The sequence below is a fragment of the Coenobita brevimanus genome, chromosome 52 (genome assembly GCF_032717465.1).
Source record: "Coenobita brevimanus isolate Jiangsu-jjx chromosome 52, ASM3271746v2, whole genome shotgun sequence".
In the NCBI taxonomy this organism is placed as follows: domain Eukaryota; kingdom Metazoa; phylum Arthropoda; class Malacostraca; order Decapoda; family Coenobitidae; genus Coenobita; species Coenobita brevimanus.
Genome location: NC_137005.1, coordinates 35,866,492 through 35,892,052, shown reverse-complemented (window position 1 = coordinate 35,892,052; position 25,561 = coordinate 35,866,492). Strand labels below are relative to the sequence as shown.

Here is a 25,561-nt window from a genome sequence, read left to right as displayed (position 1 = left end):
GAGGTGCTGCAAAGCTTCCTATGCCACTTGGAATACATTGAAGATTTGATTGGAAAAGATTGTTTGAAAATAACAGTATTAATGTAAAAATGATGCCAGTTTTCCTCATTACAGGTGTGGCTTGGATTCCCCATTCTTTTCTTCATCATCTGTCTCTTCTTAGTGGTATTACCAATTGTCCAACGACCCATTGAGCTAGGAGTGGCCATTATCATCATCTCCATTGGTGTCCCTATCTACTACTTTGCCATCTACCGCCAGAAGTCAAAAGGATTTAATCTTTTTATGGGTGAGTTATTATGTTATTTCCACCTATCCATCTGTGCATGTCTATATATTGTTGAGAAGCGGGATTTTCCAGTTAGGTAGTGCTGGAGAATTCCCAACGATTTTCAATTTTTTTGTGACGTGTCAGAGTTTCCAGTTAACCTGCTGTGTGTGAGTATAGTTATTTTGTATGTTGTACATTAATTATTGTGCCCTTTTTCTCTATAATGTTTTATTTATGTGGTTGTTTGTTGGAATTTGTAATCTTATCTCAGTTTGCATGCTAAATAATTTAGTGTGTTGTGTAATGTAAGAAAACTCTGGATATTTTGGATGTCTCTGATTTGGCAACTGCGGTAGCTAGAGCATACTTGAATATTCAAGTCTAATGCAAGGTTATGTAAGGAGGTGGAAGAGCCTAGGGAGTTTTCAGTGTCATTTCAGTTTTAGCGTCAGTGCAGTTCAATTCAGTGCCAGTTCAGTGTCAGTGCATATTGTATAGCTCCGGTACTTGTGCAAACAGTGAAGTGAAGTTGGCAAGCATTAAGTGTAATTGCAGTTAGTGAAAATTGTATATCTCCAGTACTTGTGAAAACAGTAAAATGAAGTTGGCAAGCATTAAGTGTAATTGCAGTTAGTGAAAATCGTATATCTCCAGTACTTGTGAAAACAGTGAAGTAAAGTTGACAAGCATTAACTCCTACACACCGAGGGTTTTCCGATGTTACACGCTCCTCCCTACAGGGGATTTCTGGATTTTGGAAAAAATACTTTTACTTCAAACTCTAAAAACTGCCAAACTATAACAACTAGAGAAGAAATTAAAAATACATAAGCCTCACCAACTTTTCCTCTTTCAAATAAAAGTATCCCCACATCTCCAGATGGTTCCATCGATGAGTAAGGATAAGTTAAGTTCAAAGGGTGGTGAGAAGATGCTTGCGGTTATACACGTCAACCGGCATTGCTCTGCGTCCAAAATCGTGACGGCTATACACGTTAACCGGTGCGTAGAGGTTAAGTGTAATCACAGTTAATGAGAATTGTATATCTCCGGTATTTGTGAAAACAGTGAAGTGTAGTTGGCAAGCATCAAGTGTAATTATTTGGAAAACAGACAGTGAATTTAAGAAGCCAGTGTTTATTTACACGCCTCGGCTGATCTTGTTGCACACCGAAAGCTGAGCATAGGAAAAACAACTCACTGGGCAACGTCCTTCCTATACTGAACTACTGCCGTTGGAGCCTGTGGCAGTGTGGTACGGGGATGTAACAATATGTCTTTCAGACCATCAGCCTATCTGTCTGTATCAATCTATCTATCTATGTATATTTTATGTATCTGTATATATCATCTATCTGTCCATGTCTGTTTTTCTGTCTGTATATCTGTCACATCTACATAACTACAGTACTGTACTCTGCCATCTATTGCCAGTAGTCTACAGGAAAGCACCAGGAGATGGTTTGACCTTTTGGCAAGAATGGAGAGTGAGAGATTGACTAGGAGAGTGTATGGGAGTGAGGGGAAGGGGAGACCGAGGATGAGATGGGGAGTATACGAGGTGCTACCCAGAAGTTCCCAACTTTTGACTAAAGAAGGAAAAAAAACTTGCATCAAGTCCTAATCACCATCTTCCCCTTCAAAGTACTGTAGTCTCCTTGGGTGTGCAGACATTGATCCTAGTGCCTCTCTCATGATCTGAAGGCATTCTGGTAGTCCTTGAGCATCAGCATGTTCAGGGCCCTTAGCAATTTTCTTCTGAATATCCTCAGTGGTGTCAAATCTTAGTTCTTACAGTTGGATTTTCATTTTCACAAAGAGGAAAGTAATCACAGGGGACCAAATTTGGTGAATATGGGGGATGGGGGACAACTGGCATTTTTTTTATACTGTACCGAAAACTGCTGAACAACAAGGGCTGTGTGTGCAGGTGTATTGTCATGGTGAAGCACGCATTTGTTTCAGCACCACTTGTTTGGATGTTTTTGTCTTATGTCAGCAGACAAAATGTGTTGGCATGTTCCATACAATAGGCTAACAGTGCAACAAACATCAGGAATTGTCATTTATTTTTTTATTTTTTTTTTTTTTATGTAAGAAAGAAGGAACCAAAGGCCCTGCTGTGATCATTGAGGATGGTTGCACAAAATCTGACCACATTGTCAGGAGTAGAACTGATATAAGGCAACTAGAACTACATTGTCATCTGTTGATATTCATCCATCTTCAGAAACACTTAAACCAGTCGTGGGTTTGTGTAACCCCCAAAGCATTGTCACCAAATGCATGTTTCAACATTTTATGAATTTCTGCCACGGTCATTCTGGGTTTCACAAAAAACTTGATGCACACACAGTGCTCTATCACATCCTCCATTTTACGATCACAAAATTTGCAAACCAACACAAACATGATAAAAAAACACACACATATAGCAGACGCATCCACCCAGCACAACAACACTGACACATCAGCAAACAAAGGGTTGTGTGCACTGCCACGTAGCATCCACATACCATATGATGATAATTCCGCCCTGCTTTCAAATTTAGGAAACTTCGGGGTATCACCTGTAATGGGGTCTATAAATGCCCGTGTTGCCCAGAGGCAAAGAGGGGATCATCCGTTTGGCACAGTGGTAATGTGTGTGCATGTGGAGCACTTGGACCAGGGATTGAATCTCGGCCAGAATACAGTGTGATGACTTTGTTAAGTTTCGTCTCAGTTATGACATTGGTTTGCAGCAATGTGGGATGTGAGGTGAAGCTTGGTTGGCAGTTGATATTGTTCCTTGGTTAGCTGGCAGTGTCCTTGTCCCTACATCCCGGGGATTAGCTGTTTGGTGTGGTCCGCAGCATCCCCAATGGTGGCCTCTGATGTTATGCTACCGTGTATTCAAAACTCACCAAATTAATCACAAAGGGAAGAAAAAAAAGTGTTTAATGGAGTCTATAAATGCTTGCATTGCCCAGAGGCAAAGAGGGGATCCTCTGTCTGACTCAGTGGTAACATGCACGCACATGTAATGCATGGGCCAGGGATCGAATCTCGGCCAGAACAGCATGATTAATTTGCTAAGTTTCATTTCATATGAGAGAAGTGGTTGTGAGTTGGAGAGAGAGCAGCCTGATGTAGGAAGACAGGGTGAGATGGAGGCAATATAGTTGTGGCCAACCCTTCCAGGAATCTAACTATAGATATATAGTCTAAAAGGCTCACAGTTTTTATTTGTGATTTGGAGGGAGGCTTACCCATTTACAGTAATTCCTCAAATAACAGTGGAGGTCTGTTTCTAAAAAATATCATGTTATGTAAAAAAATGCTTGAGTAAGGGTTGTGTTTCAATAGGAAAAGTTCAGTCTATCTATCTATTGCTGGACACCTCAATCCCATAAGGGGTGGCCACAAACAAATTGCCTCTATGTCACCCTGTTCAATGCCATTTCACTGCCCTGCTCCTAGCTCACATTACCTTCTCTCATATGCCTCTCCACTCCACCCCTCCATCTCTCACTCGCATACACTCTCCTTGTTAGACTCTTGCTCCCCAACCTCTCCACATGGCTAAACCACCTCAGTGTATTTCTCCTAACACTTTCTATCACAGCCACACCACAATGGTCTTTCACTTACTCATTCGTCAGTGTCTCCCCACGTAACTCCACGTGCTCCTTTCAAATACCTCATTTCTACTACTCTCTCTTTTGACATTTGTCCCTCCAACAAGGTCCAAGCTTCACTTCCATATGTTAGAGTTGGTATAACAATGCATTCATGCAGTGACTTTTGTACTTCCATGCTCACTTCCATGTTCTTTACCACTGCTTTCAAAGAACCAGCAACCTTTCTTCTCTCTTGTACTCTTTCAAGCACTTCACTTTCCAAATTTCCGGCCTTACTTATCTCACTACCTAAGTACTTAAACACACTCACATTTTCCATTTGCTCCTCATCCAGCTTCACTGTACATTCAGTGGCTTTGTTTCTCTTGAAGACTGTAATTTTACTCTTCCCTACATTCACCTTTAGATTCCATTTCTAACACTCCCAAACTCATCCACCAAACCTTGCAGCTCCCCTTCGTCTTCACTTAACAACACGGTATCATCTGCAAACAGCAGTACAGGGAGTTTCCAAACACTGCCCTCTCTCACTAGGGTCACTCCAACATCCACTGCCCTACCTTGTATCTCTTTTATAACCCCATCCATATACAGATTGAACAGCCATGGTGACATGACACATCCCTGTTTCAGTCCAACCTTCAAAATTCACTCAGTTCACTATCCGCAAGCACTGCAGCCATAGCACCCTCATACATACTCTTCACAGCATTCGACAACTTCCCATCAACTCCATATATTCATAATACTTTTAACAATCCATGTGGAAATGAGTTATTTAAGAGGAGCCTGTGGAGTCACATGGAGAGACAGGCTGACGAATGAGGATATAAAGGAGCGTTGTGGTGTGGATGTGGATGTGATAGGAAGCGTTATGAGGAACACGCTGAGGTGGTTTGGCCATGTGGAGAGGATGGAGGGTGAAAGACTGATGAAGAGAGTGTATGTGAGTGAGGTGGATGGGGGAAGAGGGAGGGGGAGGCCGAAGATGAGATGGAGACATGGGGTGGGGAGGTATATGAGAGAGGGGGGTGTGAGTTGGGAGCAGGGCAGTGAAATGGCGGGGGACAGGGCGACGTGGAGGTAATTTTTTGTGGCCACCTCAAACGGGATTGAGGCGTCTGGCAATAGATAGGTAGATAGATAGTCTATCCACCCTGTCATATGCTTTCTCCAGATCCATGAAGGCAGCAAACAACTTCTTTCCCTTCTCTAGAAGCTTTTCCACTAAAGATCTAAGAATGAATATCTGATCTACACAACCCCTTCCCCTCCTAAGACCTCTCTGTTCTCCAACTAATTCCTCTGTTATTTCCCTAACTCTTTCAGTAAGTATCCTACCATATATTTTTCCTATTACACTAAGAAGACAAATGCCCCTATGATTACCACATACACCTAGGTCTCAATTAGCACGTGATCAAATAATGCAATTCCCAAATAATGCGAGCTGTCTCTTAATATCCACAACGTCTCAGATTAATAATGCTGGTGAAGCCACCACAGCAGAAGATGTGATTACTGCAGCATCTATCGAGGATGCATTACAGGAGGTGAGATGAGAGGAAGTTACACTGACACCAGCAACACCAGGAGAGCTGTCCATAATGGAGCCGAATTTTGGCTGCTGCAGACGCCTTAACCCTTTGGCTGCAGCAGCCATTTTTTTTTTTTTTTTTTTTTTTTTATGCGAGGAAGAAGGAACCAAAGGCTATGAGCCTGCAGTAACAGTTCCCTCCAAGAGAAAAACAAAATACAATAGAGAGCCAAATTCAAGATCTGATCATTTTGAGATGCCTGGACACACTGCGTTTGAAAGACTGAAGATCATAGGCAGCAGGAAATACAGACGGAGGGAGACAGTTCCAGAGTTGACCTGTTCCATAAATGAAAGACTGGGAGTAACGGTTAACTCTTGCATTAGAGAGTTGGACAGAAAAGGGATGAGAGTTTGCTGCCAGACGGGTGCTACGCGCCCATTGTAGAGGTGGAGGAATGCAAGCAGACAGTTCAGAGGAGCAGTGACCATTAAAGTAGCGATAGAAAAGAGATAAAGATGCAACAGTGCGGCGAAGAGACAGAGGTTGAAGGGAGTCAGTAAGAGGAGGAGAGTTAATGAGACAAAAAGCCTTTGACTCCACCCTATTGAGAAGAGCTGTATGTCGGGAGCCTCCCCACACATGAGAGTTGTACTCCACACAGGGGCGGGTAAAACCCCTGTATAGAGTCAACAATTGTGCAGGGGTAAAGAAAGAGCGGAGTCGGCTTAGCACACCCAATCTCTTGGAAGCAGATTTTACAAGAGATGTAATATGATCTTTCCAAGTACAGTAAATGAAACCCCAAGCATGTTCAAGGATGATGCAGGATTAAGCTGAATATTATTAAACATTAATGGGTATACCTGTGGAGGATTTTGTCGGGTTGATAGGTGTAAGAACTGAGTCTTAGATGCATTAAAAACAACCATATTATTTTTACCCCAGTCAGAGATATGAGCCAAGTCAGACATTAGGTGTGCCATAGCCTCATCCCTTGTTTGTTGAAGTAACTGTTGAGATGGGCGTTGCGGGAACCGAATGGAAAGGTGAAGGGTGGAGTCATCAGCGTATGAGTGGATAGGGTTAGATGTACAGCTTAGAAGATCATTGATGAATAAAAGGAAGAGAGTTGGTGATAGCACAGAGCCCTGAGGAACACCACTGTTGATAGGTCTAGGAGAAGAACGATGGCCGTCTACAACAGCGGCTATAGAACGACCAGAAAGGAAGCTAGCGATGTAGGCACAGATAGAAGGATAGAAAGTGTAGGAGGGCAGTTTGGAAATTAAAGATTTATGCCAGACTCGATCAAAAGCCTTTGAGATGTCAAGTGCAATGGCAAAGCTTTTGCCAGTCCCGAAAGGAGGATGACCAGGAGTCTGAAAGGTAGGTGAGAAGATCGCCAGTGGAGCGTCCCTGACGGAACTCGTACTGACGATCGGAAAGAAGGTTGTGATAGGAAAGATGCCTTAAAATTTTTCTATTGAGAATTGACTCAAAAACTTTTCAAATACAGGACGTTAAAGCAGTTGGACGATAGTTGGAGGGTTGGGAGTGGTCACCCTTCTTTGGGACTGGCTGAATGAGAGCAAACTTCCAGCAAGAAGGAAAGGTACAAGTTGACAGACAAAGGCGAAAGAGTTTGCCTAGGCAGGGTGTAAACACAGAAGCACAGTTCTTGAGAACAACAGGAGGGACCCCTTCAGGCCCATATGCCTTGTTAGTACTGAGGCCAGTGATGGCAGCCTACTGAAATGTGCTCAGTGCAGAGAAATAGGAAAAAAATGGTGTGTTTTCAGCTCGTGTTTTAGCCCACTTATCCTTAATCTCAAGAGCAAATATTTTTGTCAGACAAACTTCAATCTTTCTACTATCGTTTGCAGCAAACTGCATGTCCATATACACTCCAGGCTTGGAGAACGATTTGAGAGAATACAAAATGTGCCTTGATCGTCTGATGAGGTGCAAATTTCCACCAAACCACAAGATTTTTTCCATACAAACTAGGGTTACTGCCATGTTACCTATCACACTAATTATAATAATAATAATAATAATAAATAAATAGAAAAACACTTATAGCCAGTCTCATATGGTTTTATTACGATTTTCCAGTGTTTATGCTAGACTTTAGCGAAACAGTAGCGATAAGAAGAAAATTACAAACTTTATAAAACTTCATGAATGACTTTTTTATTACCACTTAGTTTTCTAAAACTTATATTGTCATGAGTCATGTCGTAGCATTGCTGCATAGTTTGCAGCAGCAAAGATGATTGCTAACTAATGCACTTAGCATCATGACCTCTCTGATTATCGCAAAAATATCACTAAGTCACCTGTATTTTATCACAGTAATTCCCAGGCCAGTCAGTACATATTCCATATCCATTCCCCTACTATCCTTACCTCATGCTTCAGCATTTAACCATACACTTCATCAATTCCTGGGGCTATCCCCATTGTGACTTTCTTCGTTACTTCCAGTACTTCTGTCCTACTGGTTTCTTCCTGTCTTCTCATCTCCCTCCTCCTCCCAGCCATTCCCCAGCCACATACACTTGCATTACTTTCATTCTGTATGTTCAACAATTCCTTAAAGTGTTCTCTCCATCTGTTTTTCTCCCTTCTCTACTAGTAATCTACCATTTTTATCATTAACTCCGTAACTAACTTCTTTGGCACCCTGTCTAACACTCTTTACCTCCTTCCAGAACATTTTCTTCCATTCCCTCCACTTTACACTCAAATTCCTTTCAAATTCCTCATCCACTCACTTCTTACTCTTTCTTACTAATCTTTTCACCTCTCTCTTCCTCTGTACATATAACTCTCTCTTCTGTCTGTCAACTTCTTCCATGCCCCTGTTTCTCATCCACTCACTCTATGCTTTCTTCTTTTGTGCCACAGCCTCTCACACCTCTTCATTCCACCATGCTGTTCCCTGCACCCCCTTTCGTCTTCTCTTTACCCCACACACACCACCTCACATGCTGCACAGATTTCTTCTGTGAATATCTTGCACACACCTTCCATAACCCACATATGCTCCAATCCATATTTACCCAAACGCATCTCCACTTCCCTCTCATATTCTGCCTTCATTCCATTTTCTTGTATGAACTAATTCCTCCTGTCCTTTCCTTCTTCTGTTTCTCCTGTCCTTACTTCCTTCATTCTTTCCTCTTCCCTCTGCCTACAGGTGACTTTACACCCCCTCCTCTGTCTTTCTTTCCTTCATTCTTTCCTCTTCCTTCTGTCAATGGGTAACTGTACACTGAGTAACAAGGCAAATGGTTTCCAGTACACCAGGAAACCATTTACTATGCTGGGTGGTAACCATATAACCAAATTATGGCACCTGATGGTTTAGTGGCCAGTTAAGGCACTCTACTCAGATTGAGCCAGTGCAGGTTTCTATCTAAGGGGTGGTTGGGGTTTATTGCTCACGTAATGCCACTCAGGGATGAGTGAGGCCGGTCACTCTCATCTTAAATGTCAGGACCAACTTGCCTAGCCCTGGACTCATATGCTTCTCATCGGGTAACACAGGATTAGATGGTGATGATGGTTATGTAATTACTGCCACTAGACCACATGGAATTAAGTGCACTGTAGTGTACTGAATGTTGTACAACCTACCCTCCTTTGATGCCAGCACTAGGTGAGTATGTAGTACACCATGTACTGTATTACTGTGCTGTATCAGTACTGTATTGTATTTCATGTTTAATTTTCATCTTTTACTCATGGGAAAGCTTTTAGGATAGAGGGTTGAGATAGGCAAGACAAATAATTCCATTGAAAAAGACATGCTCTTCATGGAGAGAAATGTGTGGTATCCATACGGTTTTCTACCTAATGAACCATCTCTAACTGCCAACAAGCTTGCTGTATCTTACAGTATATTGGCAAGTCCATTGTTAAATATTCTTCATGAAAACATGAGGAAATAAACTAAATAAATAAACTGTGAACATTTATTGGTTAACTGTTGATTTGGGAAGTAATGATGTACAGTATAGTAGAATTATCATGATGCAGTTGTGTATACAGCCGTGGCCTGCAGATTTATTCCTCACCTGACTGCCGTACTCCACCTCTCACTCATCACTCACCTGGTTTGCTGTTAATACAGTAAATACATACCAGTTGCAAGCTGAGTAATTTTATCCAACAAAGCAAACCTTCATTTCTGTCAGCTAGAGTTTGTCTTCTCTACCAGTGCAAATTCATTCTAAAATGATTTATAAACTCATCTTAGAACACATTTGCAATGGCAGAGAGGATAAGTTGTAGCTGATAGAAGTGAAGGTTTGCATTTTTAGATAAAATTACTCTGCTTGCAAATTGTACGTATTCTGCAAAAACAGCTGAGTGGCGAGTGAGGGATAGAGTACTGGCAGTCAAGTGAGGAATAGATTGGCGGGCCACAGGCTCATATACAACCATGAGCAAGGGAGTCATGATAATTCTACTGTACAACACTTCTTTCCAAATGGTCAGTTCACCAATAAATGTTCAAGATTTATTTCTTTATTTTTCCATTCATTATGAATAAAATAACAAATAATAATTCTATCTATCTATCTATTGCCAGACGCCTCAATCCCGTTTGGGGTGGCCACAAACAAATCGCCTCCAAGTCGCCCTGTCCCCCGCCATTTCACTACCCTGCTCCCAACTCACACCCCCCTCTCTCATATACCTCTCCACCCCATCCCTCCATCTCATCCTCGGTCTCCCCCTCCCTCTTCCACCCTCCACCTCACTCACATACACTCTCTTCGTCAGTCTTTCACCCTCCATCCTCTCCACATGGCCAAACCACCTCAGTGTGTTCCTCACAACGCTTCCTATCACATCCACATCAACACCACAACGCTCCTTTATATCCTCATTCGTCAGCCTGTCTCTCCACGTGACTCCACAAGCTCCTCTTAAATAACTCATTTCCACTGCTCTCACTCTTGACTTGTGTCCTTCCAACAACGTCCAAGCTTCAGTTCCGTACGTTAGAGTTGGTATCACAATACTGTCATGTAGTAACTTTTTTACTTCCATGCTCACTTCCCTGTTTCTTATCACTGCTTTCAAGGAACCAGCAACCTTTCTTCCCTGCTGTACCCTTTCAAGCACTTCACCCTCCAAACCTCCATCCTTACTCATCACACTACCCAAATACTTAAACGTACTCATATTTTCCAATTCCTCACCATCCAACCTCGCTATACATTCACTGACTTCACCTCTCTCAAAGACCATCACTTTACTCTTCCCTACATTCACCTTTAGGTTCCGTTTCTTACACACTCTCTCAAACTCATCCACCAAGCCTTGTAGCTCCCCTTCATCTTCACTCAACAACACAGTATCATCTGCAAACAACAGTACAGGGAGTTTCCAAACACTATCCTCTCTCACCAGGGCCACTCCAACATCCACTACCCTACCTTGTACCTCTTTATTACCCCATCCATGTACAGATTGAACAACCATGGAGACATGACACATCCCTGTTTCAAACCAACTTTCAAAGAGAAAAATTCACTTAGTTCACCATCCACACGCACTGCAGCCTTAGCACCATCATACATACTCTTCACAGCATTCAACAACTTCCCATCTACTCCATATATTCTTAACACTTTCCACAATCCTTGTCTATCCACCCTGTCATATGCTTTCTCCAAATCCATGAAAGCGCATACAACTTCTTTCCCTTCTCTAGAAACTTTTCCACTAAAGATCTAAGAATGAATATCTGATCTACACAACCTCTTCCCTTCCTAAAGCCTCCCTGTTCTTCTCCAACTAATTTCTCTGTTCTTTCTCTAACTCTGTCTATAAGTATCCTACCATACACTTTTCCTATTATACTAAGAAGACAAATGCCCCTATGATTACCACACACTTCTTTTTCCCCTTTTCCTTTGTACAAGGGAATAATTATACCTGACTTCCAATCCTCCGGGACTCTACCTTCCTCCCAGGCCAATCTGCACATCTTCCACATCCATTCTACTACTATCTCTCCCCCATGCTTCAGCATCTCACCACACACTCCATCAATTCCTGGGGCTTTCCCCGATTTAACTTTCTTCATTGCTTCCACAATCTCTATCCTACTGATTTCTACCTGTCTTCTCACCTCCCTCCTTCTCCCAGCCATTCCCCCAGCCACTTATACTCGCATTACTTCCATCCTCTACGTTCAACAATTCCTTAAAGTGTTCTCTCCATCTGCTCACTTTTTCTCCCTTCTCCACTAGTAATCTACCATGTTTATCTTTCACTCCCCTGCTAACTTCACTTCCACCCTGTCTTACTCTTTTCACTTCTCTCCAGAACATTTTCTTACAGTCCCTCCACTTTACACTCAAATTCCTTCCAAATTCCTCATCCACTCTCTTCTTACTCTCTCTTACTAATCTTTTCACCTCTCTCTTCCTTTCCACATATAACTCTCTCTTCTGCCTCTCAACTTCTTCCACGCCCCTATTTCTCATCCATTCATTGTATGCTTTCTTCTTTTGTGCCACAGCCTGTTTCACCTCTTCAGTCCACCACGCTGTTCCTTGCACCCCCCTCCGTCTTCTCTTCCTTCCACACACCACATCACATGCTGCACATATTTCTTCTGTAAATATCTTACACACACCTTCCACGTCTCCCATCTGCTCCAATTCATATTTGCCCAATCGTTCCTCCACTTCTCTCTTATACTCTGCCTTTTTCTCATCCTCTTGTAACCTTTCCACTCTCCTTGCAACTACTCCTTCCTCTCGTCTTTCCCTTCTTCTATTCCTCCATCTTACTTGCATCCTAATTCTGGCCACCACCAAGTAGTGGTCAGAAAGGCCACTCCCCCAACCTCTATAAACTCTTGCATCCAATATACATCTTCGCATCCTTTCATCCACACACACATAATCAATCATTGCCTTCCTTTCATTCAGTTCACCACAAAATGAATTTACCAAGTGCATTTTGCACTACTGCAAGACAGTGCAATTGTTTGTGTTACTTCTGTCGGGTGAGTTTAAGGGGAGGGGAGGTTTCCAATAGAATTGTTTGTATGATCCTGGATACGAGTGGTTTTGTATATACCACAATGTTACAGCCCATGTTTAAGAGTATACAGTATATCAGATGTCCAGGAAAACAGGTAACCGGGAAGATAAATTCCTCAAGCCTCCCGGTTAATTGGGATTGTACTGTACTGTATCAGTACTGTATTGTATTACTGTACAGTACCAATACTGTATTGTATTACTGTACTGTATCAGTACTGTATTGTATTACTGTACTGTATCAGTACTGTATTGTATTACTGTACTATATCAATACTGTATTGTATTTTATGCTTACTTTTCTTCTTTTACTCACGGGAAAGGTTTTAGGATACAGGGTCGAGACAGTAACATGTTATCTAACTTGATGCCGAATGTTGAGTTGATGGGAGGATGCTTTGCAATATCCAGCACTGGGGCTGGCTAAATTACACTGGATAATGGAGTTTGCTGTCTGAACTGTTTCTGAGGAATAAAGGTACAGTACTCACCAAACAGTACTGTAGATGATGAATGATGAAATTGAAGCACAGTACAGTACATACTGTATAAGCAAAGGTGAAAAACATATAGTTTGCACTACTATACTGTAGATACATACAGATGCTGTAAATTACTGTACAGTAGATATACATAGATACTGTAGATGAAGTGGCAACCATCTTCGACTCACCTAATGTAGTGCTACCTACTCCTTCCTTCCCCCTTTTTAAAGTCTGTGTCAGTCTGCCCTCCAATCTTCCTACTTCTCCCTGTCTTTCGTTTCATTTTTGTTTTGTTCATTTTTGAAGGCTCCAAAATGCTTGCATGCATCAGCCTTGTTCACCTTATGGTGGCTCTCCATGCTGCTTGAGATTTGGCAGCTTCCCTATTTAGTCCCTAATCTCTGAGGTCATACTCAGTGACCTCATCCCAGGTCTTTTTCAGTCTGCCTCTTGCTACCCTACCCCTGACATTAACACTTCTCATTTTCTGCACCCAGTTATCATTCCCCATCCTCTCCATGTCACAATACCAATACACTCCAATCCCATCCTACCTCTCAGCTCTTCCATTGGAAACCTTGCCCCCCCAGGCCTCACACTCAGGGCTGCACTGCACAGTCACCAAGTCATTGCCATTTTTGTACGTTTGAGCCTGCGAATATCCTCTTCCTTTACTGCCCAGGTCTCACTACCATACATCATTACATTCCTAACACATGCCGCATACAAAGATCCCATAACACAGAGGGAGAGCCCTCTCAGTGTTACGAGGGGCAAAAGCTTCCTGAACCTCTTCCAACCACTCCCCACTCTAGCCACAGAGCTAGCTCCAGCCCTACCTCTAGCACATAACATGTCTCCAAAATGACAAAACTTTTCCACCCACTCAAGAGACTCACCAGTAAGTTCAGTCCTCTCAGGCAGTCTCCATATGCTCTCCCCAACACACCGCATACTTGAAATCAGCATTATCTTGCAGTCTACCTCTAATTCCACTATATCTCTTATGCACCCACTTATCACGAACACTGCACAAGATGGAATTACTTCCCATGCCCTTGTGGCAGTCGCACTTAGCCACTCCCCCTCTTCTTTGACAGTACCACCCCCAGCCCTAGATACCATCACTTTTGTTTTATCTGCATTTACTCTTAAACCCTTGTGCTCCATACCCTCTCTCCATTTCCTAAATCTTTCCTCCACCTTCCTTTCATTCTCTGCAATCAACCAAAGCATCTGCATACAACATCTCCCCATGAGAGTCCATTTCTGAAGTCATGTGAGAGGGCTTCAAGTACCATAATAAACAACAAGGGGCTCAAGACCGACCCCTGATGCACACCAACATTCATGGAAAACATCACTCAGAACTGCTTCAAGTACCATAATAAAAAACACGGGACTCAAGACTGACCCCTGGTGCGCACCAACATTCATAGAAAACTCATCACTCAAAACTCCATTCACCCTTACCTGAGTGCAAGCATGCACATATTTGGCCATAACCACCCTAACCAGTCACTCCTCGATCCCAAGCTTTCTCATTGCCCACTTCACCGCCTCTCTAAGGACTCTGTCAAAGGCCTTTTCTAAATTAACAAAAAGAACAGTTCCCTGTTCTTTCCTATATATTTTTCCCGAAGCTGTCGAACAATGAATATGGCATCAGTGGTCCCCCTGGCTGGCATAAACCCAAACTGCATCTCATCAGTATTCACTCTTTCTCTAATCATACCTTCTAGAACTCTTATTACCTTCATTATCTGGTCCAGAAGCTTTATGCCTCTATAATTTCCTCTTTCCAGGGCATCACCCTTTCCCTTGTACACATTTACATTTACACTCTTCAGCCAATCATCTGGGACAACACACCCGTGTATAATTGTATTTATCAAATCAGTGACTAACCCCACTCCTACATCCCCTGAGGCATTCAGCATTTCCGCAGTCAACCCAGACACATCCGCTACCTTCACCACCTGCATCGTACTTGTTGGCCTACTCACAGTAGCCGAGTCAATCAAAGCCCAAGGGCCAAACACTGGATCTGCTGGCTCCAAACCTTCACTGTCCCAGTCCAACTCCTCATTCAGCAACCATTTGTAGTGCTCTCTCCAGGTGTCTTTAATATCCCCACTGTTCATCACTAACTTTCTTCATCTTTCTTTACACACTGCTCGCCTTTGATATCCCTATTCTTCTTCTTCATCTGATTTGTCACCTTAAATATCATATTCTTCCATTCCCTACTGTTTAGGTTTTAAGTACAAGTCTCTGAGATTCAGATATGCCCTGTTAACCTCTCGTCTAGCCCTATGTTTGGCAGCCAGATATTCTTTTCTGCCATCATCCTTTTCCCACTCCTGGAAAAGCATTCATTTCTCCCTAACTGCGGCTTCTACACCTTCATCCCACCACCAGGTTACTTTATGTCTTTGGGGGGCTCGTTGTCCATCCACACACTGAATCAATAACCCTAAAGAGGTTGTTCTTGAGGGCTCTGTACCATTCATTAACACTTCCATCAACATCTCCCTGTTCAGCCACCACTCAGTTCATCTTGCTGTAGAAGGCATCTCTTACTGCTTGGTTTTTCAACTTCCATATTTTCCTCCTAGGTGCAAAGGTCCTCTTTTTCATCACTCATTCCTTAAGCACCATGTCACATATCAATAACTTGTATTGCAGCACACACTCCTCACTTCCTGTAGCTTTAACATCCCTCACTAACCTCCTATCAGCCCTCCTGATCATGAAGTAGTCTCTCTGGCTGCTATTTCCCCCAGACTCATATGTAATCAACCTACTCTTTCTTTTCCTGAAATGTGTGTTGCACACAGTCATGTTCATTGCCTCCCCCAACTCAAGTATCCTGTCCCCTTCCTTATTTCTTGTACCATATGCACATCCCCCATGTACTCCTTCATATCCTTGAGCTGCTTCACCTTCATGACCATTAAGTCCCCTCCCAAAACAACAGTCTCATCATCCGCATACCACTTACTACACATATTAGGTCATCCCAGAATCTGGCATTCTCAACCTCATCCAAGCCTGCCTGTGGAACATTCATCAGTATAAATGCAGACATATCTAACCGAAAAAATTTTTCACTACTATTATCCTATCACTGACTCTCACCACATTCATGACATATTCCACCCATTTCTCCCCAGCCAACACACCCACACCACCATAACCATCTGCCCTACCCTACCAAAACAACGTGTAACGTGCATCCCTCCTGGCAATTGTTCTGGTTGATCCTCCTGTATACCTGACTTTCAGGACACATCCCACATCCACCCACTTCCTATTAAATGCCTCATCTACTTCCCGCACTCTACCTCTCAAACTTTCCACGTTCCATGATGCCACTCTGATTCCGTAGGGGGTTTTAGTTTCCTCAGGCTTGCTTAGAAGACCTTTCTTTCTATTCATAATTTGGTAAGAATACATAATGGGGAGAAACCACGACAGGCCCCACCCACTCGCACAGCCCCAGGCCTAGGGGGCATGGGATCTGGGACCCATAGCCTTCCAGCCCTGACTAGTGGCTGTGGCAGTGGCCTTGGTGCATCCTACCAGGACAACTACAGGAACACCCTTCAGCCACGCTTTGGCACTGTAACTGCCCCTTCATTATACACCCATTGATAGGGCAGCCTCTGGGGTGCTACTCCCAGGGTTGGACCCCTCCTTGTTGGGTGGAAGTGGCAATGCCTTGTACCCTCTAGCACAGGTTGAACCCCATCCCATCTTGGGACTAAAATCTATTCTTGCAGAGCCTTCGTCATACCTCCCCACAATAGGTCTGCCACTAGGTAGCGGGGGCAAAATTTTCTGGCCGTATGCCCTTGCTGGTGTCACCCCCTGTACGTCGTGGGATACGTTGTGTGATGTGTAAAGTGCATGTGTCACACAGAAAAGGTCAGCAAAGGGGGATGGTCCAATAGCTAGTGAAATGGGAGCAGCAGCTCTCCCTGGGGATGGTCCAATAGCTAGTGAAATGGGAGCAGCAGCTCTCCCTATCACCAGCATTCCCATTTCCCTTGGGAGTACCACCCTGATTAGCTGGTTCCAAGTCAGGTGGCTCTACTCTGAGTGGAAGGCCTAATGGTGTCCTGTAACCCAGGAAACCATTTACAGTGCTGGGAGGGAACCATATGTCCAGTTTATTGTTTGAAGCTGGAACCTGCTGTAGTGCATGGACTGATGCAAATGCAGTGGCCACCCAGGCACCAAATTTTCACACTGTTTCCTGCACCTCACTGTAGCTAGGCACTGTCAGCCACAAGGAAAGATTGGTTCAGTGCATGGAATGGCCCTGCAGTTGCTTGCCTGTGGTTGATGGGTCTCTTTGGCCAGACAGACTGGGAAAGATAAATACCAACAACAGCTTATTTAACTTTAGAGGCACTGCACTGCAGATCACAGTTTTGTACAGTATAAGTGCAGTATGTACATTACAGTGGTGGTAGAGAAGGGCACCTTCACATGGTGGCACCAGTACTGTGTGTGTACCCATGCATTTCCACTGCCTGGTTATACAAATGACCTTCATCTTCCTCTTGCCCCTCAAAAACGGAAGAGTGGACTGCAGGGGAAAGGGAACCTCAGCCTGCAGTCCATCAGATTCACATCCAGATGGGCCTGGAGCCCAAACAACATCTCTTGCAGTAAACTGAGCTTTGTTTTTCAAGTTTTAAAGTTTCTCTTTGAGTAATGTGCTGCATGTCACTCAGAAGTTGACATTTATTATTTTTATTATTATTGTTATTTTTATTATTATTATTATTATTATTATTATTATTAACCCGAGGCATCCCAATAACGTATGGATATGTTGCAGCGTTTTGTCACGGTGAATCCCGATGACGCATCCATACGTTTTGCAATTGTAAGGTCCGTCATTTCCACAATTTTCAAGTTTCACGCTTGATTTTTGGTATGTAGACACGGGACTTTCCTGTACCCACTGCCAGGTGGGGACAGTGCCTTACCCTGCGTGACCTCCCCCCCCCCCTGCACACCATTGCTCGGCAACTTGCCTGTTAGCAGTGACCTGGCCAGGAAAGATATGTCACACCACTGTACAGAATTCAAGGCGAGAGTGATTCCCCAATCGATGATGATGTGGAGGACAAATATTATGTGGGGCCAGAGGAAGAAATGAGCAGAAGTGATGAGGAGGTAACGTCACCAAGGATGGTGTGGTATGTTGATGTGTTCAGTGAATGAAACAGCACTTGTATCGCCTATATTATTGTTTGAAAACCAATATATTCTTGTACTATAAGTAAATTCTTACCAAATGAACAAATATCTACCTATTCTGAGTGGTTTGCAATAGTTACCGCTACATAGAAAACGCGACACTTGCAGCGCAGCTCCAGAGAACACGGTACCAGGTGTTTAACCCTTTAACCGCGGGCATTGTTTTGACCCGACTGGCCCCCTCCCTTGGGGGTTCCAGCCAAAATGTAAACAAACTTTAAACCTTTATAACTCTGCACAGAATAAATCTAGAGCGAAAAATGAGGTACCATTAGAAAGTACTAACCTTCGGCTTTGCAATGATGTAGGTTTCATGATTTCATTGACTATCACTGGATGGGCAGTGCCATTAGAAGTGAGCGATCTAAAATCACTATTTTTTGCTCACACACCATTACCAAATGCCAACCTCATTCTGATAATAATACAGTACTATAAACATATATGAACACTGCACATACGATAAACACCCACTCTGTGTTGACCGAGGCTGGTAAAAGGCACTGTAATTGCCGGCACTTCACTGCCACATAAGCGCTGTTGTCACTCACAAAGCTGGACAGATACTGATGCGTGTTTGGTCAGGGGTAGGGTGGGGGGCCCGGGGGGTGGGAGGTGGGGGCCCGGGGGGTGGGAGGAGGGAGGTGGGGGTCAGCTGGAGTGAAAGAACTTAATAGCTACTCTCCCTTGAAACAATTGGCGCACGGAAAAACGCGTGGTATTCAAAATATTCACAAACATTCCAGAATGACACCCGTGGTTTGGTCCAGTTTTTGCAATGTCATTCTGGAATGACACCCGCGGTTAAGGGGTTAAAGGGTCCCCTGTTCAGATCACTACTAAGTTCAGGTGAGCACTTTTGGGGGCATGTTTCCAATGTTTCTCATAAAAAGTGGAGGTTTTAGCAAAAAAAAAAAGAAAAAGGAAAATTGAAAATCTGCCAGGGTTGGGGGGGGGGTCATTGGTGAAAAATCGGTTAGGATGACGTGGATTCAAGTTATGGTATTCAAGAAAAGTCTGTCTATATATCTATCTATAGCCCGATGCCCTAATCCCGCACAGGGTGGCCGCAGACAAAATGCCTCCAAGTCACTCTGTCACCCACCATTTGACTACCCTCCCCCCAGTTCACTCCCCCCTCCCTCATATACCTCTCAACTCCATCCCTCCACCACGTCCTTGGTCTTCCCCTCCCTCCTTCCACCTCACCTACACCCTCTTAGTCAGTTTTTCATTCTCCATTCTCTCCACATGTCCAAACCACCTCAGTGTATTTCTCATAATCTTCTCAACCACATCCACGTCCACCCCACAACATTCCTTTACTTCTTCATTCGTCAACGTGTCCCTCCAAGTCACTCCACATGCTCCTCTCGAGTAACTCATTTCCACTGCTCTCACTCTTGACTTGTTTCCCTCTACCAAGGTCCATGCCTCGCTTCCATACGTTAGGGTAGGGATCACAATACTATCATGCAGTGACTTCTTGACTTCCATACTCACCTCCTATTTCTCATCACTGCTTTCAGAACCAACAACCTTCCTTCCCTGCTGTACCCTTTCACGCACTTCATCCCCCAAAGTTCCATCCTTACTCATCACACTACCCAAGTATTTGAATGCACTCACATACAGGTACAGTGAGGTTGGATGAGGAGGAAATGTAAAATGTGAGCGCGTTTAAGTACTTGTGTAGTGTAATGAGTAAGGATGGAAGTTTAGAGGGTGAAGTGCTTGAAAGGGTACAGCTGGGAAGAAAGATTGCTTTTTCTTTTAAATCAGTGATTAGGAACAAGGAAGTGGGCATGGAAGTAAAAAAATCGCTGCATGACTAGAGTACTGTGATACCAACTCTGACTTATGGAAGTGAGACTTCGATCTTGTTGGAGGGACACAAGTCAAGAGTGAGAGCAGTGGAAATGAGTTATTTGACAGGAGCATGTGGAGTCACATGGAGAGACAGCCTGACAAATGAGGAAGTGAAGCAACATTGTGGTGTGGATGTGGATGTGATAGAAAATGTTAGGAGAAACACATTGAGGTGGTTTGGGCACACGGAGAGAATGGAGAGCGAGAGACTGACGAGGAGAGTGTATGTGAGTGAGGTGGAGGGGGGGAGAGAGAGGGGGGAGGCCATGGATTAGATGGAGGGATGGAGTGGAGAGGTATATGAGAGTGAAGAGGGGTGTTAGCTGGGAGCAGGGCAGTAAAATGGCATTGGACAGGACAACATAGAAGCGATTTGTTTGTGGCCACCCCTTACGGGATTAAGGTGTCTGTTAATAGATAGATGGATAGACTATTATTATTATTATTATTATCATTATTGTTGTTGTTGTTGTGTCATGTAGTGTTTTTCATGAGTTTTCAATTTTGCCTTTCAGATAATGTGCTTCAAGTTACGCAGAAGCTGACACATTCATTGCCAGAGGAAAAGGATTCATAGATAAATTGTTAATAATAACAGTTAGTGGTGTGGTGGAGGCTTTCCAAAGGAGTGAGTGATATTTTCTTAGTGTATCAGAAAATAAAAAACATGATATTATAATGTACTGACTTTATATTGCACTGAAAAGACACCTGTGGTCTAGTTGTTTGAATGCTCCAGTCAGATGGACAGTCTTGCAAAGGTTTGTTCTTGAAGAGGTGACTGGAGATCTTTTGATCATTGCCATCAAGGAAAGTAATCTGATCATCTACAGTGGGGTCTCCCAATATATGGGATCTCAATATGCAAAGCACCTAATATACAAACTCGTCTCAGGAAAAAAGTGAATATTTTAATAAGCGAAATGTGATTCTAAATTCCAAAACTGTTGTCTGAAAGCAAGGGAAAAATGGTGTTCCAACTCAAAGTGGTAGTATCTGAAGCCACCACCAGATGGCTGATCGTTTTCCCGCCTTTCCCTCCCCTACGGCGTCTCTCAAGTCAAAGTCTCAAGATTCCCTCTTCCCATGCCATGCTCGCATATTGTGATGTATTTAGCAGTGTACAAGACTCGCTATTGTCACCTGTCATGCCATGGCCCCACAGCTTCATTTCTAGAATAAGAGGATCACAGTGGAGCTGAAAATGAAGGTTGTAGAGTTGAATAAGCAAGGCAAAAGGAACTCAAATGTTGGACGTGAATTTGGCTTTGGTGAGTCGATTGTGAAGAACATTCTTAAGAATAAGGAGGAAATTTTACGAACCGTAAAGACTTATGGAGGCCAGCAAGTACCAGGTGCAGTAAGGCTGATAACCTTGCAATTATACAAATGGAGTGTTACCTAGCACACTGCATTCACAGTTCTATTATCATTCTTTGAGTAAAGGTCTTTCTTAAAATGGCAGTCAGTAATGGGGAAGTACTGTAAATGACAAAGATAGAGTGAGGTACTGACCATATACTTTTATTGCCATTGATTTAATGGTTTCTAAGATGCGAAATTTCCAATGTGCGGTGCATTTTGTCGAACATATTCTCGCATATTAGGAGATCCTACTGTACCTTTCAGTGTACTGGACTATAGTAGCCTAGCCTCAGGCCCCTACACCTCAAAGGGGGATAATGTGGGATTTTTTATTTTTTTTTCTGTTGTATGGTAATAGTACACCTACTAGATTTTCTAAAACCTGGGCCCGTATGTATCAGTAGCTGTGAACATTCACAAGGGGCCTTGTGAATTAACAAGCCAGTGAACTGTTCATGACCGTAAGAGTTATTCATCAGGCTTGTGAAGCGCTCTTAACCCTGTGAACCAATCACATCGGTGAGGGAAGTTTGCTAGCCGTCGGGAGCACTTCTAAGGACTTGGGAATCATTCACAAGAGGCAAGTCGTTGACAGTATAAACTTAAATAGTGGACTTATGGATCCACCAACTATGGAATTTTGACCACGGAGAGACTTCGTCAGTGACTATGATGATTGAGAGATAGGAAAAGATACCATTTAGACCAGGAATGAATTATATTTGTGACAGAGTGGGTGAGAAATGAGATAGCCACACTTGATAATGTAATCTACTCCCCTGAGATGAAACTTGCCATGAACTTTTGGTATTTGGCATCTGGCAAAATGCACCAATGCAACGAAAATGATTTAGGTTTATCTCAGTCAATAATTTGCCGAGTGATCACAGATATTTGAATATTTAGTTACACTGGAAATAATATTAATTTGTGTCGAAATGGATACTAGAGATATTCAAAGAAAGCAGGCAGAATGTTCTAGGAAAGTAGGTAAAATACTTAACTGTTAACTTTTTTTGTTTCGTGATCTGATGGGCATATCAGGAAAGGAGAGAGGCACACAAATACAGTACACTTGGTATAGATGGAAAGGAGACAGTGGTGAAAGGAGCCTGACTATGTTCATGTGGAGAGAATTGTGCATGACAGTGTTGTGGATACAAAAGTGATTAGGGGATGATTGGGAGGTCTGTCTGATCATATGCTTGTGGTATGGAAGGATAAGCTGTGAGGAATAAGAGAGAGAGAGAGAGAGAGCAGTCAAGGCAAAAAAGTGAATGTGATAAAACTAAGAACAAACAAGTGGCTGATGAATACATGGAGGAGTTGGATGCAGTAGATAAAAAGAATGATTTAGCATGGTGGGATGATAATAATAATAATAATAATAATAATAATAATAATAATAATAATAATAATGCTGTAATAATAACAGTAATCTGGACTTTTGTTTCTCAAAATGCCACTTTTTCCATAAAGAAATCACTAGTGCTTGACACATATATACAATATTTTTACAAGAATTGTGACATCTCTCATATACAGTACAAACTTCATCAGTTAAAAAAAGATGAAAGTGCCAATAAATAAACTGAATAATCATCCATCATAGTACCTCTCTCCAGGTCATTGCATTTTGAAAAAAGAAAAGCTTTCAGCTGTCTCTTAAAGGATTCAACAGAAAAGAGTTGTCTCATGGACAATGACAATCTGTTAATATAATCTAGGGGCTCTATTCACAAAAGAACAATCAGAGAAAGATGATTGGTGCCTGGCTCGTCAAGACGCAAGGAATCATCTTCACTATGGAACGTGACACCTGGGCATGCCGATGGGAGTTTTAACAATTCAGCAAGATACTTCGGTTCACCAAACTTAAGAACCTTGAATGTAGTAAGACACAGTTTAAATTCAGTTCTAGCCTTTACTGGTAACCAGTGCAGTTCAGCTAGGAATGGGGTAGCCAAGGTTCTCAAGGGAAGACCAAAGATAAGCTGTGTTGTCCTGTTCAGCATGTTTCATTTTGTTTTGTTTCATTTTTGAAGGGTCCAACATGTTTGCATGCATCGGCTTGGGTCACCTAATGGCGGCTGTCCATGCTGGTGGTCCATGACAGCTTCCCTGATCAGTCCCTTAACCCTGAGGTCACACTTAATGACCTCATCCCACGTCTTTTTCAGTGAACCCCTCAAAACCCCATCCCCATTATTAACGCTTCTCACTTTCTGCACCCAATTATCATCTCCCATCCTCTCCACATGCCCATACTACCTCAATCTACCTCTCCACATCACAGCACCAATACATTTCAGTCCCATCCTGCCTCTCAACTCATCCATTGTAAACCCAGCCCCCTCCAGGCCTTGCACGCAGGGATGCACTGCACATCCACCTATTCATTGTCATTTCTGTATGTTTGAGCCTGCAGATATATTCTTCCTTTACTGCCAAGGTCTCACTACCATACAGTATTGCACTCCTAACACATGCTGCATACAAAGATCCCTTAGCACATAGGGAGAGCCCTCTCAGTGTCAGGAGAGGCAACAGCTTCCTGAACTTCTTCCAGCCATTTCTCACCTTAGTCACAGAGCTAGCTCCAGCCCCACCTCCAGCACATCTCCCAAATTACAAAACTCTTCCATACACACAAGAGACTCACAAGCAAGTTCAATCCTTTCATGCCTGACTATCTCCACCTGCTCTCCCTAACACGCCACACACATAAAATCAGCATTATCTCACAGTCTGCATCTAATACCACTTCATCTCATATGCACCCACTTATCACAAACACTGCACAAGATGGAATTACTTCCCACGCCCTTGTGGGAAATTGCATGTGGCCACTCTCCCCCCTTTTTGATTGTACCATCACCAACCCTAGATATCATTTTTGTTTTATCTGCATTTACTCTTAAGCCCTTGTGCCCCATACCCTCTCTCCACTTCCTAAATCTTTCCTCTGCCTCCCTTTTGTTCTCTGCAATGAACATCAAATCATCAGTATACAACATCTCCCATGGGAGTCCATTTCTGAAGTCACGCAAGAGGACTTCAGGTACCATGATAAACAACAAGGGACTTAAAACTGACCACTGATGCACACCTGCATTCATGGAAAACTCACTCAAATCATTCACTCTTTCCTGGGTGTGAGCACCCGCAAACATGGCCATAACCACCCTAACCAGCCACTCCTCCATCCCAGGCTTTCTCATTGCCCACTTCACCACCTCTTTAGGGACTCTGTTAAAGGCATTGTTCAAATCAACAAAAACAAAGTACAGTTCCCTCGTCATTCCTATATGTTTTTCATGAACCTGTCGAACAATGAATATGGCATCAGTGGTCCTGCTGACTGGCATAAACCCAGACTGCATCTCATCAATATTAACTCTTTCTCTAATCATACTTTCTAGAACTCTCTCGATTACCTTGATTATCTGATCTAAAAGCTTCATACCTCTATGATTTCCTCTTTCCAGGGCATCACCCTTCCCCTTGTACACATTTACAATTACACTCTTCAGCCAATCATCTGCAACAACACACTCATACATAATCATATTTATCAGGTCAGTTACTAACCTTACTCCTGGATCTGTTGAGGCCTTCAACATTTCAGCAGTCAACCTAGGCACACCTTCTGCATTCCCCACCTGCATCCTGCCTATTGCCGCACTCACAGTAGTAGCATCAATCAAAGGCCAAGAGCAAAACACTGGATCTGCTAGCTCCAAACCTTCCCTGTCCCAGTCAAACTCCTCATTCAACAACTGGCTATAATGCTGTCTCCATGCATTTTTATTATCCCCACTGTTCAGCACTACCCTTCCTTCATCATTCTTCACACACTGCTCACCTATTGTATCCCAATTATCCCTCTTCTCCTGATTTGCCATCATTAATATCATAGTCTTCCTTTCCACACAATTTAAGTTATCAAGTAAAAGTCTTACTGACTCAGACTTCATCCTGTATACCTCTCTTCTAGCCCCACACTTGGCAGCCAAGTATTCATCTTTGTTATCACCCTTCTTCCACTCCTGGAAAA

General features: G+C 43.0%; 1 protein-coding gene across 1 annotated transcript in view; it reads left to right on the top strand.

Moving 5' to 3' along the window:
* The window catches only part of LOC145400403 (large neutral amino acids transporter small subunit 2-like), a 68,500-nt gene extending 47,728 nt beyond the window's left edge, over window positions 1-20,772 (top strand). The window contains exons 8-9 of the mRNA XM_080272920.1: window positions 115-289; window positions 20,655-20,772. Coding sequence (XP_080129046.1) covers window positions 115-289; window positions 20,655-20,716 — 237 coding nt within the window. The 3' untranslated portion in view covers window positions 20,717-20,772. The remainder of the gene's footprint in view (window positions 1-114; window positions 290-20,654) is intronic.
* The last annotated feature ends 4,789 nt before the right edge of the window (window positions 20,773-25,561 follow it).